At 39.1% G+C, this 12,241-nt stretch overlaps 3 protein-coding genes across 4 annotated transcripts; 1 reads left to right on the top strand and 2 right to left on the bottom strand.

Moving 5' to 3' along the window:
- Positions 1–3,259: 3,259 nt before the first annotated feature.
- LOC147040141 (protein BTG3-like) lies at positions 3,260–4,454 on the bottom strand. Its single transcript, XM_085902549.1, has 4 exons — positions 4,142–4,454; positions 3,949–4,086; positions 3,558–3,726; positions 3,260–3,421 (listed from the first exon to the last, which is right to left on the bottom strand). Exons 1-4 carry the CDS (start codon positions 4,309–4,311, stop codon positions 3,269–3,271), a joined length of 630 nt encoding a protein of 209 aa, XP_085758675.1. The 5' UTR covers positions 4,312–4,454; the 3' UTR covers positions 3,260–3,268.
- A 714-nt stretch (positions 4,455–5,168) lies between these two features.
- Positions 5,169–9,840, bottom strand: msrb3 (methionine sulfoxide reductase B3). 2 transcript variants are annotated; one of them, XM_085901982.1, is made up of 8 exons: positions 9,635–9,840; positions 9,524–9,543; positions 8,796–8,910; positions 6,915–7,023; positions 6,390–6,467; positions 6,266–6,294; positions 6,070–6,167; positions 5,169–5,762 (listed from the first exon to the last, which is right to left on the bottom strand). In XM_085901982.1, the coding sequence occupies exons 1-8, from the start codon at positions 9,720–9,722 to the stop codon at positions 5,589–5,591; spliced, it is 711 nt and encodes a 236-aa protein (XP_085758108.1). In that variant the 5' UTR covers positions 9,723–9,840; the 3' UTR covers positions 5,169–5,588. The 2 variants fall into 2 exon arrangements, with proteins under 2 accessions (XP_085758108.1, XP_085758109.1); XM_085901983.1 differs by lacking the exon at positions 9,524–9,543 and having other exon boundaries at positions 9,635–9,768.
- Positions 9,841–10,138: 298 nt separating this feature from the next.
- tmbim4 (transmembrane BAX inhibitor motif containing 4) lies at positions 10,139–12,212 on the top strand. Its single transcript, XM_085901981.1, has 7 exons — positions 10,139–10,321; positions 10,587–10,695; positions 10,786–10,891; positions 10,960–10,993; positions 11,140–11,257; positions 11,329–11,374; positions 11,482–12,212. The coding sequence occupies exons 1-7, from the start codon at positions 10,231–10,233 to the stop codon at positions 11,686–11,688; spliced, it is 711 nt and encodes a 236-aa protein (XP_085758107.1). The 5' UTR covers positions 10,139–10,230; the 3' UTR covers positions 11,689–12,212.
- The last annotated feature ends 29 nt before the right edge of the window (positions 12,213–12,241 follow it).

The following is a 12,241-nucleotide window of genomic DNA, read 5'->3' as shown; positions in this document are numbered from 1 at the left end:
GAAATGGTAGCCAACTTTTTACCCTTTAATTTTGGTATAACGCATCCGAGTGCAACTTAAGCATGATGGACAGCGTGGTTTTCGACGCATAGCGTTTTGCATCCACTGCTAATAGCAACTGTGACTTCAACATGCACATTCTTGGCCGTGCTTTTGGCAAGGCAAGAAAAGGACCTATTCACAGCTCGGGAACAGATGAGAGTTTGACCGCCGCGCCACCCAAAGTCCATTTTAACAGTCTCGCCTCCAGACATGTCCCTCCCGGGCTCTCTCAAAGCAGCGGCACATATGTCATGCATTTACGGCACACAGTGCTGAGAGGCCATCTGCCAAACACTTAGGATTGTTTAAGAATTCCTATTTCTATCTGCTCTCGGATTACAAGCGTTTTCGAAAAAGATTTCCGGGGGGCATTGCGCCCCCGCGTTTATTTCTTTTCAAGTCAATGAAACGGAGGAGACGGTTTCTTTCGGCTCCCGCTTTTTTTGCGCTATCAAGGACAACATCTCCATGTGGAGGACAACGTCTGTGTTCTTCCCCACTGTCGGGGATGGAATGAACACATTAAATATAGACGCTGGGAGATAAAGTAAGCCATCCAGATGTCAGGAGGTTGGATAGGGTGTGCGTTGCATGTGGGATTAACCCAGAATAGCATATGGAGTGTTGAGTACAATTGCAAATACAGTATGTCAAGAAACACATGGATTATATATATTGAGCGGCAGGGGCGGCGCTAGGTGGTAGCCAGGGGTGGCCATACCTATCCCATTGGCCACCACCATGCCAAAAGGAACATTTTGATAAAAAAAATATTATTTCGATGAGATTCATCATGTCTTTGTAATGTTATAAACAGATTATTTTGTTCAGATTTTTTTTCACTTTATGAGAACATATGCTGAATGTTAATTTTCGGAATAATTTAGGGGGGGTTGTAAAAAAATAAAATAAAATTGATGCCCTTCAACTAAAACAGATTAGACTATCACATTAGAAATGCCGCAAATCGACGGTGAATAAACCAAATAGTCAAGTTGCTGCATTCCTTGCCTTCCACCGTCAAAACTATTTTCTCCTCGTACATGGCGGGGCACTGTAGTGTGTTACATTCCACAAAAACACAGGATCCATGAAGATTAGGGACACTGGAATGTGGAAAAAAAGCAATAAAAAAAAAAACCTGAGGAGGAAGCTTTGAAGATTTAGAGGCCTGTCCTGTCAGACGATCGGTGATATGCTCCAACAAGCTTGACAAGTTAAATGTTTTTAAAGGACATGAAATTGGAGGTGTGCCTATGAAACAGTCCTGGAATCAGACTACTCATTCCTAATTTAAGGTGCAGCAATTTTTTTTCCATGGCTCTTCTGATTAAAATCCCATTAAAACAAATGAAAGACTTTAACAGCAGTGCAGAACCTAAAGTGTGTTTTCTGTCACAAAGTGTCAGGCGCACATCCTGTGGATGAGGCACTTAGGAAGTTGATAGAGATTTTTTTTTTGGTTTTGTAAGCACTGTAGATGAACTCCAATGGATTTGTGGAATCCAGACACCACGCCCCCCAGAGGTCAGAGGTCACTTTGCAACGTTTAAGTGCGTCTCAGGAGGACTGTGTCAACGTGCATGTGGACCGTAAACACCCAAATTCCTTTTTCCGAACTACTTATATTGACGTTAAATCTATTTTTTTTTTCATTAAAAACTATTAACAAAAAAGTATCGGAAAAAAATATTTCTGTTCACATTTACAAAACCACTTAAGCAAGTCTCACATTCTGTAAAGAAAACAGTGACCTCTGCTGGTTGTAAAACATATTCACGTAATATACCTCATAACTAAAATAAAAAATTCCAGTGACATTTGTTGTTTTACTTGACTAAAAATAAAAAAAACACAAAACATGAGTTATTGACTGAAAACTGGAATCCCAGTCACTTTAAAGTTATCTCTTTAGGTGCCTGTTTTGTTCACATGTTCCAGGCCTGTCTGAGCGGGCGGATGTTTAAATTTTCCCTAATCCACATTTAAAGTGTGCAAGCCATGGCGATGACATCACCCCCCACCCCCCACTTCGTTCCAGAACACGCAGACCTCCACGATGCTATTAATAGATCGTTACAGTCCACTTACATCAGGGTAATGTCATGTTGCTATGAACCTGTATAAAGCCACGGATCATAATTTATCTTTTGATTTATTTATTTATTTTACCATTGCAGTCTACTTGCATCAGTGAAAAATTTGGTGCAAATATATACTACGTAAATACCACCACTGCAAATTAATCAACTTTGATTTAAAGTACAAAAAAAAAAACACAACGAAACATTCAGGACTGTATTCAAACTCGGTTGCCTAGTTGGAAAATGTCTTACGTATTGTTTTGTGGAAAATGTACCCCTCTCGAATGATTTACATGTTTTGATTCCTGCGCAAATAAACATTGCAGTTGGCAAGAGGAAGCCGAATTTCTCCAGTCAGGTACAAGCAATTCAGTCTATTTCCTCAAACCACTCGGAATCCACAGTAGCAGTAAACCGCAAAAAGGCCTGTGAGGTTTTCCTCGATGGCCAAGAGTTTTTCCAAGAGGAGAAACATTTCCAACAAGCCCGAGACATTCCTGCCATGCTTTGCGTCAAACACGGGCCCGGTGTGTCGTAAATCAACATTCGGCGGAGAGATCTTTGAGTCTCTCGCACCGAATTGTTCACAACAACCTGTGGATTTGTTGTGTGAAAGTCAAACTCAAGGCTCGGGGGCTAGATGGGGTCCGCCAAGATATTTTTTTTCCAAGCTCAGCTTGCTAACCTCACATAGTTGTGATTGGTGGCTACAATTATGATATCATTTTTAGTCAATGGCAACAAAACAAAATGGCCGCCCCCTGCGATTGATAATAGTTGCTTCATTCATATTCCTTAAATGCAATATTATTCAAAATGCGTTTTTTGTAGAATAAATTTGGATTATTCCAGTTTTTTTAATCTTCAAGGGGCAAAAAAAAAGACTGTGTAAAGCCGGATTTTTCTATTATGATACATTTATATGAGTCATAATGGCCCCTTTGGGAGAACACCCCTGCTTGCACCCTTTGCACTGGAAAAATACTTTTTGCTGTCAACTTGACCCTCATAAAAATGTTCTATTTCTAGGCCTGTAAGCCACATTGCTTCAGTCATTCAACAGGAATTTACAACTTTACTTGTGGAGATTTTTTTTTTCTTCATACAGTCCAACTATTAAAGACAAAATAGACTGCTGTTTCTTATTTCATTTTTATTTTCCTTCCCGAAGCAGTTGGACAATGCCTGTAAATATTTAAAGAATGTGACTTTTCCTTGGTAGCTCTGCAGTTCAAACGGGAGCGAGTAGGTTCCGGAAAGCCAGAGGGATACCAAGCCGGAGCGAGTGGATTCAACTAAGACCAAAAAAAATTACAAATGAATGAAAACAATTCGTCATAGTATTGTCTTAATAAAAAAAAAAAAAAAGTGATTTGCCGCCATGTTGTGACTCTATAGGCAACTTTAGTATCGACAATTGCTATGGTTCACCTGTTTGTCGTTGTTGATCGAAAAACAATTATGTATGTCCTCGCCGTCCGAGGAAGAACAGGAATCGAACATCTCGTTGTCCTGAGTATTTGACAACTTCTGGGCGAGGTATTCCTTATACATGGCAGCCACAGTCGCTACTGAAAATGGAGGATTTTCTTCACCGATTCTAAGAATGATCACATAAATAATAAGAGGAGACATAACATGACAGTCAAAAAACGTTTTGCTCATTTCCCCCTCAATATAATCCTTGGATTTAAATTATATAGGCCGTTTGACTTTGAAGACTTTTGTTGCACTTACAACAACTGACCGATAGATGTCAGTGCAGCTCACAAAGACACATTACTAATAATCAATTAGGATTACCTGGAAGTGAAACACTCACCTGCAAAAAGCTTCACCAGGGTTTATCCACAGTGTGAAATCGAGGGGGAGTCGCAAATCACAAAACTTCAGACCACTCTCATGACAGGCACGAAGAAGTTCCGGATCGTTACTATTGTACTGGTTAACTCGTATGCACCTACGGAGATGTAAAATATGATTTGGTTTCATTTAATTTGATGTTATCGCAGTACCTGTACGCTTCTCCTTTGCTCGGGGTTTCGGGGTACCAGTGGCCTTCAAATTTCTTCTGCAAGGCAAAGCTCAACCGCTGAATAAAGAGTTCCGTTTTTTGGAATTCCACCTCCTTGGAAACAAGCGTCTTCATTAATGGAAATACAGCATCGGTTATTTCTTGCTCCATATTTTGAAATGTGCCCAATGGATCGGGGCTTGAAAATATGCTTCCATTTTGTCGGGGTTTTTTTCTCCCGCGCCTATTGCCCCTAGCCAGTGTAAGATATTGAAAATGAAATTATGAGTATCTGGACTAGAACTAATGTGGAAGGGGTTACAAGTTATAAGTTGGCCTTTATGATGCCAGAAATGCATCATAAAGATCAAATGTTCAACATTAAAGGTAAGTCTGCAGATTTGAGTTGTTTTGAATTCTCTGGCTCCCTTTTCATGTTCTTTAGTGTCAAACTTTATGTGTTGTTCCCCCAGAAGGTTGTAAAAATAATCTTCCATGATTATATTTTATTTTTGTCAACTTGCATGCTAACAAAAAAAAAACAGCATTATTGACAGAGGTACATGTGCAGCCTTGGTGAGAGGTATTTGACCTTTGACCCTGGTGAACCTTGCATTTAGGATATGCTTTGTGTGTGTTGTATAATAAAATTTGCAGTAGCCTTTGTTGCAAATATTCCGGGATTTTGTCAAATTTTAATTCATGCCTGGCCAATTTGTTTTATTTCTATTACAAACATATCTCAAGCTACTAATTTATTGATTGTAAGTAAAACTTAAAACAAAACTTGAATTCATAAAAAGGTAAAAAGGTAACTCGACTGATTTAAGATCACTATTGTTTTAGAAATGTTACCTTTTATGTATCTCATAACTCAGCGGAATTTCTTTAAAAAAAATCTTTCATTACTGACACCACAAATTCATACTATGCTCTGCCTATTTATTTTGATATTATTGCTTTTAATATTAAAATAATTTACACAAATAAAATATAGTTATTGAATTAAATAAAAGGAGAAAAAGTCATATTATTTTGTGCTGTTTTATTCAACAATTCATCACTTTGAGCTGTGCCAAAAAATAATTTTCATTATGAAGAAATACAAAATAGTGTCCAAATCAAACACAATCCACTTGCTCTGCCTCTGCTGCAGAACTTTAATCACACCTTAAAAGCATCAAACGTCATCAAAGGTGCACTCAAAATAGACTCTATATAGTGTATCAAAAAATAAGCAGCTGTGTATCTGTGAAAACAGGACAGCAACCATCTTTGAGTACGTTTTCCTATTAGTGAACATGAGTTTAATAGTTTTGGTCAGTGTTATTTTAACGTATTATTTTTGTGCGTGTTGCTTTAGCTCAAAATTGCAAATTGATTCAACTATAATAAGTCTATGCAACCACTGACTCAAACACACACTATATAGGCTTCTTGCCGGGTTCTTAAAGTTCTGTCCTTCCCTCAGATATCGAGTCTGCGGCGGCACCTGTGGAGGCGGAGCCAGAGGCCCCTTCCGCATCTTTGGACTGGAAAGCTAGCGAAGCCGAGTTGATGCAGTAACGTTTCCCGGTGGGTTTTGGACCGTCATCAAACAGGTGGCCGAGATGGGCTCCGCACTGCATTAGAATGGAGAGCTTCTTAGCTGATTTAGGAAATATAGCTTGAATACACAATGCTGACTCGAAACCATAGAATAAAAATGTGTTTTGGAAGCTAGGTGTAGCAAATGCAATGAAAACAGCAAGGGCCCCGATATTGAACCCTGTGGAACACCATATGAAAATGGGACAGGGCAAGAGGCAATTTGCTGTAGTTAAAAGTAAACCAAATGCCAAACTATTTTGATTAGTGGATTGTTGATTTTAGATGAATCTAGCCACAAAGTGGGAAAACTCTTGGCATCTCATCTGTAGAATAAAATACCTTGCCACATGTAGTCTCAACTCTGTGCATCCCATGGGAGAAATCATCTGACACCTCGATGGAATCCTGTTTCACAAGGTCAAAGAAGGAAGGCCAACCTGCATGTATGTCATGAGTGAGAAAGTCATGTTGTGGTGATATATTCAGTTTGTGGTTACGTTTATTTTAATTTTTTGTCCGTTCAGATTGCTCTTACCTGATCCTGAGTCAAATTTGGCTTTTGAACTGGAAAAAAAAAAAGTAAATATTTGCATGATAAAACATTTCTAGGCTATAAATACATAACAAATAATTAACAGTTAACACATAAATAGTCTTACCTGAACAACGGTGCCCCACAGACTACACACATGAAGGTTCCCTCTTCCTTGTGGTCCGTGAATTCTCCTGTGAAGGCACTGTGCAGAAAGGAAAATGTACACAGTACTTGACTCAATGGTACCTGCACCAAAAAAATAAAAATCGCCTACCAGTATTGGTTCCGGTACATGCTACGAAAGAAGCAACACAGATACCAGACTAACAGTGTATCAGTGCAAAATAAAAATATTTTATTATTAGCCATAAAGAATAGTCTTTATAATTAATAATTTGGAAAAAATGAACAAAAGTGTTCTCGTCCTGAGAAGGGGGGTAGTTTGATGTTCTAGGGCTAGTTGCGTTGGCTTTTAAGCTAACGAAACATAACTTTATTGAGTGGACTGAGTAACAACAAATGGAAAAAAATAATTCTGATTAAATGACCAATTGTTAAAAAATAAAAACGGAAGCTGGTTAAACTTGAGTACACATACATTTCGGGAGTCAACACCACCAAATATCTTCCTTTAATTTAGAACCCGCACCTTTCTGTTCCTCGTTCCTGGGTCACATGATATTGCATGGGCGTAAGACGTTTCTTCATCTCCTCCTGAGAGAAGGTCACCGGCCATGTCTTCTTGGTTCGAGCAGCTCCTACGGAAATCGTTGCAGTTAGCGATTAAGGTGGCGAGATCACTAAAACAGTTATTTTTCTGCTCATATGACCTAAAGCTTTATTTGTGTAATTTTTTTTTTTTTTTTTTTTTTAAATCCCTTGAAGATCAAACCCGCTCAATGCGTGCAAGCTGCAAGGAAGCAAAGCAGTGAACCATTTGGTTTGTATTGTTAGCGCCCAGATTCTACGTGAGACAACGAACAACACAAACAGCCATGAAACTAAAGCGTTAGCATACATCAGTGTTGATTATTTCTTTTAAAAATGCTGTGATCTTTTTTTAAAGTAAATTATCGACTTATTCCTGGAGTAGCCATGATTCATTACCATAACAATCAAAGATGGTGTTTGTTGCTGTTTTATGGCTACCATCTGCGCTAATAGTACTTTTCACTGCTGTGAGCAGCTAACGATTTCCCAATCATTTTTGTTTTTTGTTGGTTGAACGAATTAATGATTCCTAGAATTTGAGTGTAGATGGACCTCTTGTGTGTTTTTTCTTCTCTGCATCACAACCTAGTTGATTGACTCAACAGCGCCTCTGCTGGTTGCAGTCAAGCATTGCACGTCATTTTTCCTCAATTGCTTCAAAACGCCACAAATCAACAATCAAAACCACCACACAATTGACAGAAATCGATTGATTGATTTGATAATTAGGCCATACTTAATTTCATATTAAATATCCCAACTATTCTGGATTTAAAAATGAATCCAAGTACCATTATCCCCAGTTTGTGACTTGTGGTTTAAGTTTGATCAGATCGACATGGAAACTCCCAAGCATCAGCGCTATTTGTTTTCCCAGGGAGGTTTGATCAAAATTAAGAAAACCAGTGTAAGCAGCTCATTATTGTGAACACACACACACACACACACAGACTGGTACTGTTAAGACATGCTGACACAACAGCCAAATGTTAAGGCTTTTTTTTTTTTTAAGAAAGAGAGGCAGAGCACAGCAGGCACATGGCACCCAGTCAGTGGACCTGAGGGAAGACTGCAGGACCTCAGAGTCACAGGCTGACTCTTGCTTATTAGATGGAGAAGATTGAAGCCTGACATGGCTGCTGAAGAGATACTCCAACCACCACTAGAATCAAAACACCCTCCTCAGCAGGGCTTACAACAAGGCCTGGGCTGGATGAAGAGGAGCAGACACAAGGGAGAGATAACACATAAAAGGTCACGATAACTGAGCGGGGTTGTGTGGGAGTCCCGGGTTCATGCAACACATAGAAAGCGATGGTTACGACTCGGAACGCACACCTAGAAAAGGAAGTAAATTGTTAGCGGACGATGGCTGGATATCTGAGATTTAAAAGAAGGAAAATGGATTGTAGAATGACAAATGAGTTTAGGTCACAAACAAATACTGTGCAGACTAATAAAAAGCCTTTTGTTGAGACAAAATGGCGGCAGACAAAGGCTTCATTTACATAAACGAGAAACACACATTTGAGTGTAGATATTAGGTTAATAATAGACGGTTTCTTAGATTTTGTTCCCTTGCGCTGCTTGCTAGCTAGCTTCAGACAAGTTTTGGTAGCTTCTATATGTTGAGGTTTTGGAACAATTGTTTTCATCAATGGGAAATTGAAAGTATTTCGCTTCAGTTTCACCTTAGTGCAAATGAGAATGTAAATGGATGGAAAGGTGGAAAATGTCGTTTGGAAATTGGACCAGCGTCATGGAATGGATTGGGGTCGGACTTCCATGTACTACTAAAGCGCAGGAAAATTTACTCTACCTAGCAGAATGGCCGACACCGCAGGGTGGCAGACTGAGCTGCTGCCTTGCCCTGTGAGATGGGGCAAGGCCAGGAAGAGCCCACGTCTGAGCAAGGCGGCCATGAGATAGTCACACTGAAGAAAGACAAGAGAGTAGGCTGGATTATTTTAAAATATTTGGACTACTCTGACTAATTTTTAAGATATTAATTTGAAAAGAGGATAGCCCAATTCGAGGCGAGGACGACTTTAATATTAATAGCTCGGCACGCGCTAAATGAATACAGAAGTGTAGTGTTACAAGTAAACCATCCGAGAGGCATTGTTGATTTCATGGAAACTAAACTATGTGAATATATGTTGACAGTATTTTTTATAGGGCAGTGGAGAAGCTGTCATGTTTGCTCAGGAGCCAGTAGAAACATGCTGGACTTTATAGGGTCATCCTGAAGGATTTATTAATTTCAGACCGGCACTGAATTTTTTTTTTTTATATCTGCATGGAAAATGAACAGTATTTATAAAGTTCTATAAATCTAGTGTTGAAATTATAAAAACAGCTGGAGTCATCGAGAAGTCGCCATGTTGAAACGCAGAGACTTTGGTGTGTATCGATTCAGCTTCGTCCCCAAAAGTCCACCACTTCAATTAAAACTTTCTTATTGTCAAATGAGAAAAATATCGAATCCCATTTATGTTGTACAGTAGACACCTCGACTCTGCGTTTATGACATTGTTATTCACGTACCTGCAATCCCCTCTTGCAGCCTGAAATGCAAAGTCATCATTTTGGAAGAGCAGTATCGGTACTGTTAAATAAACATCAGCATTATTACGTCAATAAAATATGGAGACATACCAGTAGGAAGTAATAGCAGGAATGAGAGGTAAAGAAAAAAGCGGCGGCGACAACCAAGTGACAGTCTGCCGGGGACTTGGTGAAACATGAGCCGGAGATGGGACAGACACAACCGGACAAGCTTGGTAACAAGTCCCGCGACACTTTCAGCTATGCAACAGCGCAGCTTCGGTTGCAGGACGTGTCCATTTATGGTCCCGACGTATCTGTTTTTGTTTTGAAGCTTTATTTAAAATCAAGGTGTGCACAATATTTGTCAACGGTATCAAAACGTGAAACGTTGTAAATATATTTGATAATAAATAGTATTTGTTTAATTTTAATGAGCTGTTTAGAAAGTTTATTCGACACAATAATATATATATTTTTTTTTTAACAAAATGAATGCGCTAAGCAGGATAAACCTTAAAGAAAAATACAAAAGAATCTATCGAGCAGACATATTAATTAGAATTGTTCAATAAAGCTTCGTGTAAAAAAAAAAAGTTTATTTACGAAAATATAATGACGTCATAACTACGCGTCCTAGCTCTTCATCGGTACTCAGTTATTAATCTGCCGTTTTCAGGACAAAAGACATCGGGACCATTTTAACGATGAGCTGTGAAAAATATCCGAGGTCTTCAATTGAAGATGACTTCAACTATGGCACTAATGTCGCTACAGCTAGCGTACAGATACGTATGGGTATGTGAAGTAACACAACTGACGAAATTTAGCCGCTAGCTAGCGGAAATGTACGGAGAATCACCTGACAATGTAGCTAATGGGGATATATTCCTTCAGAATATCCATATTGTTACCTCAATAACATGGATAATCTTTATATTTGTTTAATTTCACCTTAAAGTCTATATTAGCGCTGCTACATCAATTTTGCTATTCAGGTTTTGTAGGTGGGAACAAGTTGTTGGAAACCATCTATTGTGTTGCTAATTCAAACTTTTTCCAGATTTCCTGCGGAAGGTGTACACACTCCTAAGCTTGCAGATCATTTTGACGACGGGCACATCTGCTCTTTTTATGTTCTCTCAAACCATCAAGGACTTTGTTCATGCCAGGTGAGCACCTCAAATTGGACTACTAGGTGGTTGTAATAACTGGAGACATTTTATTAACAGGACTTGGGTTTTACCTGTTGTCTTCCACAGCCCTGCTGTTGTTTTGGTTTCCGCTCTGGGATCTTTGGTCCTGCTTCTGGCCTTGGCTTTTTACAGACACAAGCATCCAGTCAACCTCTATCTGCTGTTTGTATTTGTAAGTGATAAACTTATCTGTATCTCCTGATTTCTGAGTACTTTTATTGACTCGTGTGTTGTTTGCAGACTTTGCTGGAAGCGATCTCAGTGGCCACTGCTTGTAAGTAGAACTGAATACAGTGGTACTTTAGTTTGATGATTGTATGTCCTTAGCGTAATGACACTACATTAATATTATAAACTCGTAAGCCACTTTGCAGTATTTCTTTGGACTGTTGTGATAACGCCGCAGCTCTCTTTATACAGTGACCTTCTACGAATATTCTACCGTGCTCCAAGCCTTGTTCCTGACTTGTGCCGTGTTCGCTGGACTGACCGCTTACACCTTTCAATCCAAGAGAGATTTCACTAAACTGGGAGCAGGGTAAATTGGCTCGAAAAGGGAAAAAACGCACGTTGAGATTTGCAGTGTATTTGATTTGCTCTGTGTTGCAGCCTTTTTTCCTGTTTGTGGATCCTCCTGATTGCAAGCGTTATGAGGGTGAGTGGTTCAATGTCATTTTTTCAATGTATTGAAATTGAGGACCCCTCTTTCACAAAACTGACAGGTATTTTTTTTTTTTTGGTCTGCCTCGGTGTTCTTTACAGGTGTTTTTTAACAGCGACACCACAGAGCTGCTGTTCGCCGGAACCGGAGCGTTCATCTTCTGCGGTTTTATCATCTACGACACCCACCTGCTGATGAAGCAGCTCTCCCCCGAGGAGCATATCTTGGCCTCCATCAATCTCTACCTGGACATCGTCAACCTCTTCCTTCACATTTTGCGTATCCTAGACTCGATGAAGAAGCACTAAAAAAATAGTCTTTGCCTATTTTAAAAGCTTGAATTGAATTCAATCCCGCGTCGGATTGTGTTTGGGATCTGACAACATGGCCGCCCTTGGTTTAACACTGTGGGCAGCTGTACTGGCAATTTATTCTTTTGCTTTTGCTTTACACTCTCAAATCTGGTGGGTAAAATGTTATAAATTGGAAATCTCTTCTAAAGGGATCGGATTACTGTTATCCTGTTATGTGCTGTAATACAAGAAATGGAATGTCTTTGTATTGTCTGTTTTGAATATGCATTTAATATAATTGCTCTAAAAACACTTTAAAATGTACTCTGTATATGTGCAATATATAACATGTAATATTTGTGCAGGTTTGATCCAATTCCATTGTGCACTTGCACTATTATCAATGTTATTTTTAATTCAGATTAATTATGTACATTATGTGGGTTTAATGGCAGTTCTTGTGTTCTGGCTTTGTTGAAATTTAATTTTTCTCACTACGGGGAAAATAAAAGATTCTCCAATGTCAAACCAAACAAAAACTAAGTTGTCGTCTTTTGTTTGCTCATAA

This window comes from Syngnathus leptorhynchus, chromosome 21, assembly GCF_054491065.1.
Source record: "Syngnathus leptorhynchus isolate UIUO chromosome 21, UIUO_Slep, whole genome shotgun sequence".
Lineage (NCBI taxonomy): Eukaryota > Metazoa > Chordata > Actinopteri > Syngnathiformes > Syngnathidae > Syngnathus > Syngnathus leptorhynchus.
Note: the sequence above shows the minus strand (reverse complement) of the source record. Positions and strands in the feature narration are given on the sequence as shown.

Excerpts from the sequence above, each read along its gene's own strand:
- LOC147040141 (XM_085902549.1), bottom strand. The coding sequence starts at position 4,311 with ATGGAGCAAGAAATAACCGATGCTGTATTTCCATTAATGAAGACGCTT. Across the intron at positions 3,727-3,948 it reads CCTGGTGAAGCTTTTTGCAG|AATCGGTGAAGAAAATCCTC; the intron begins GTGAGTGTTTCA and ends GATCATTCTTAG. Across the intron at positions 3,422-3,557 it reads CGATCAACAACGACAAACAG|TTGAATCCACTCGCTCCGGC; the intron begins GTGAACCATAGC and ends TTTTGGTCTTAG.
- msrb3 (XM_085901982.1), bottom strand. The coding sequence starts at position 9,722 with ATGTTTCACCAAGTCCCCGGCAGACTGTCACTTGGTTGTCGCCGCCGC. Across the intron at positions 7,024-8,795 it reads GGTGTCGGCCATTCTGCTAG|GAGCTGCTCGAACCAAGAAG; the intron begins GTAGAGTAAATT and ends CGATTTCCGTAG. Across the intron at positions 6,468-6,914 it reads CAGGAACGAGGAACAGAAAG|TGCCTTCACAGGAGAATTCA; the intron begins GTGCGGGTTCTA and ends CTTTCTGCACAG.
- tmbim4 (XM_085901981.1), top strand. The coding sequence starts at position 10,231 with ATGAGCTGTGAAAAATATCCGAGGTCTTCAATTGAAGATGACTTCAAC. Across the intron at positions 10,696-10,785 it reads AAGGACTTTGTTCATGCCAG|CCCTGCTGTTGTTTTGGTTT; the intron begins GTGAGCACCTCA and ends TGTCTTCCACAG. Across the intron at positions 10,892-10,959 it reads TCTATCTGCTGTTTGTATTT|ACTTTGCTGGAAGCGATCTC; the intron begins GTAAGTGATAAA and ends TGTTGTTTGCAG.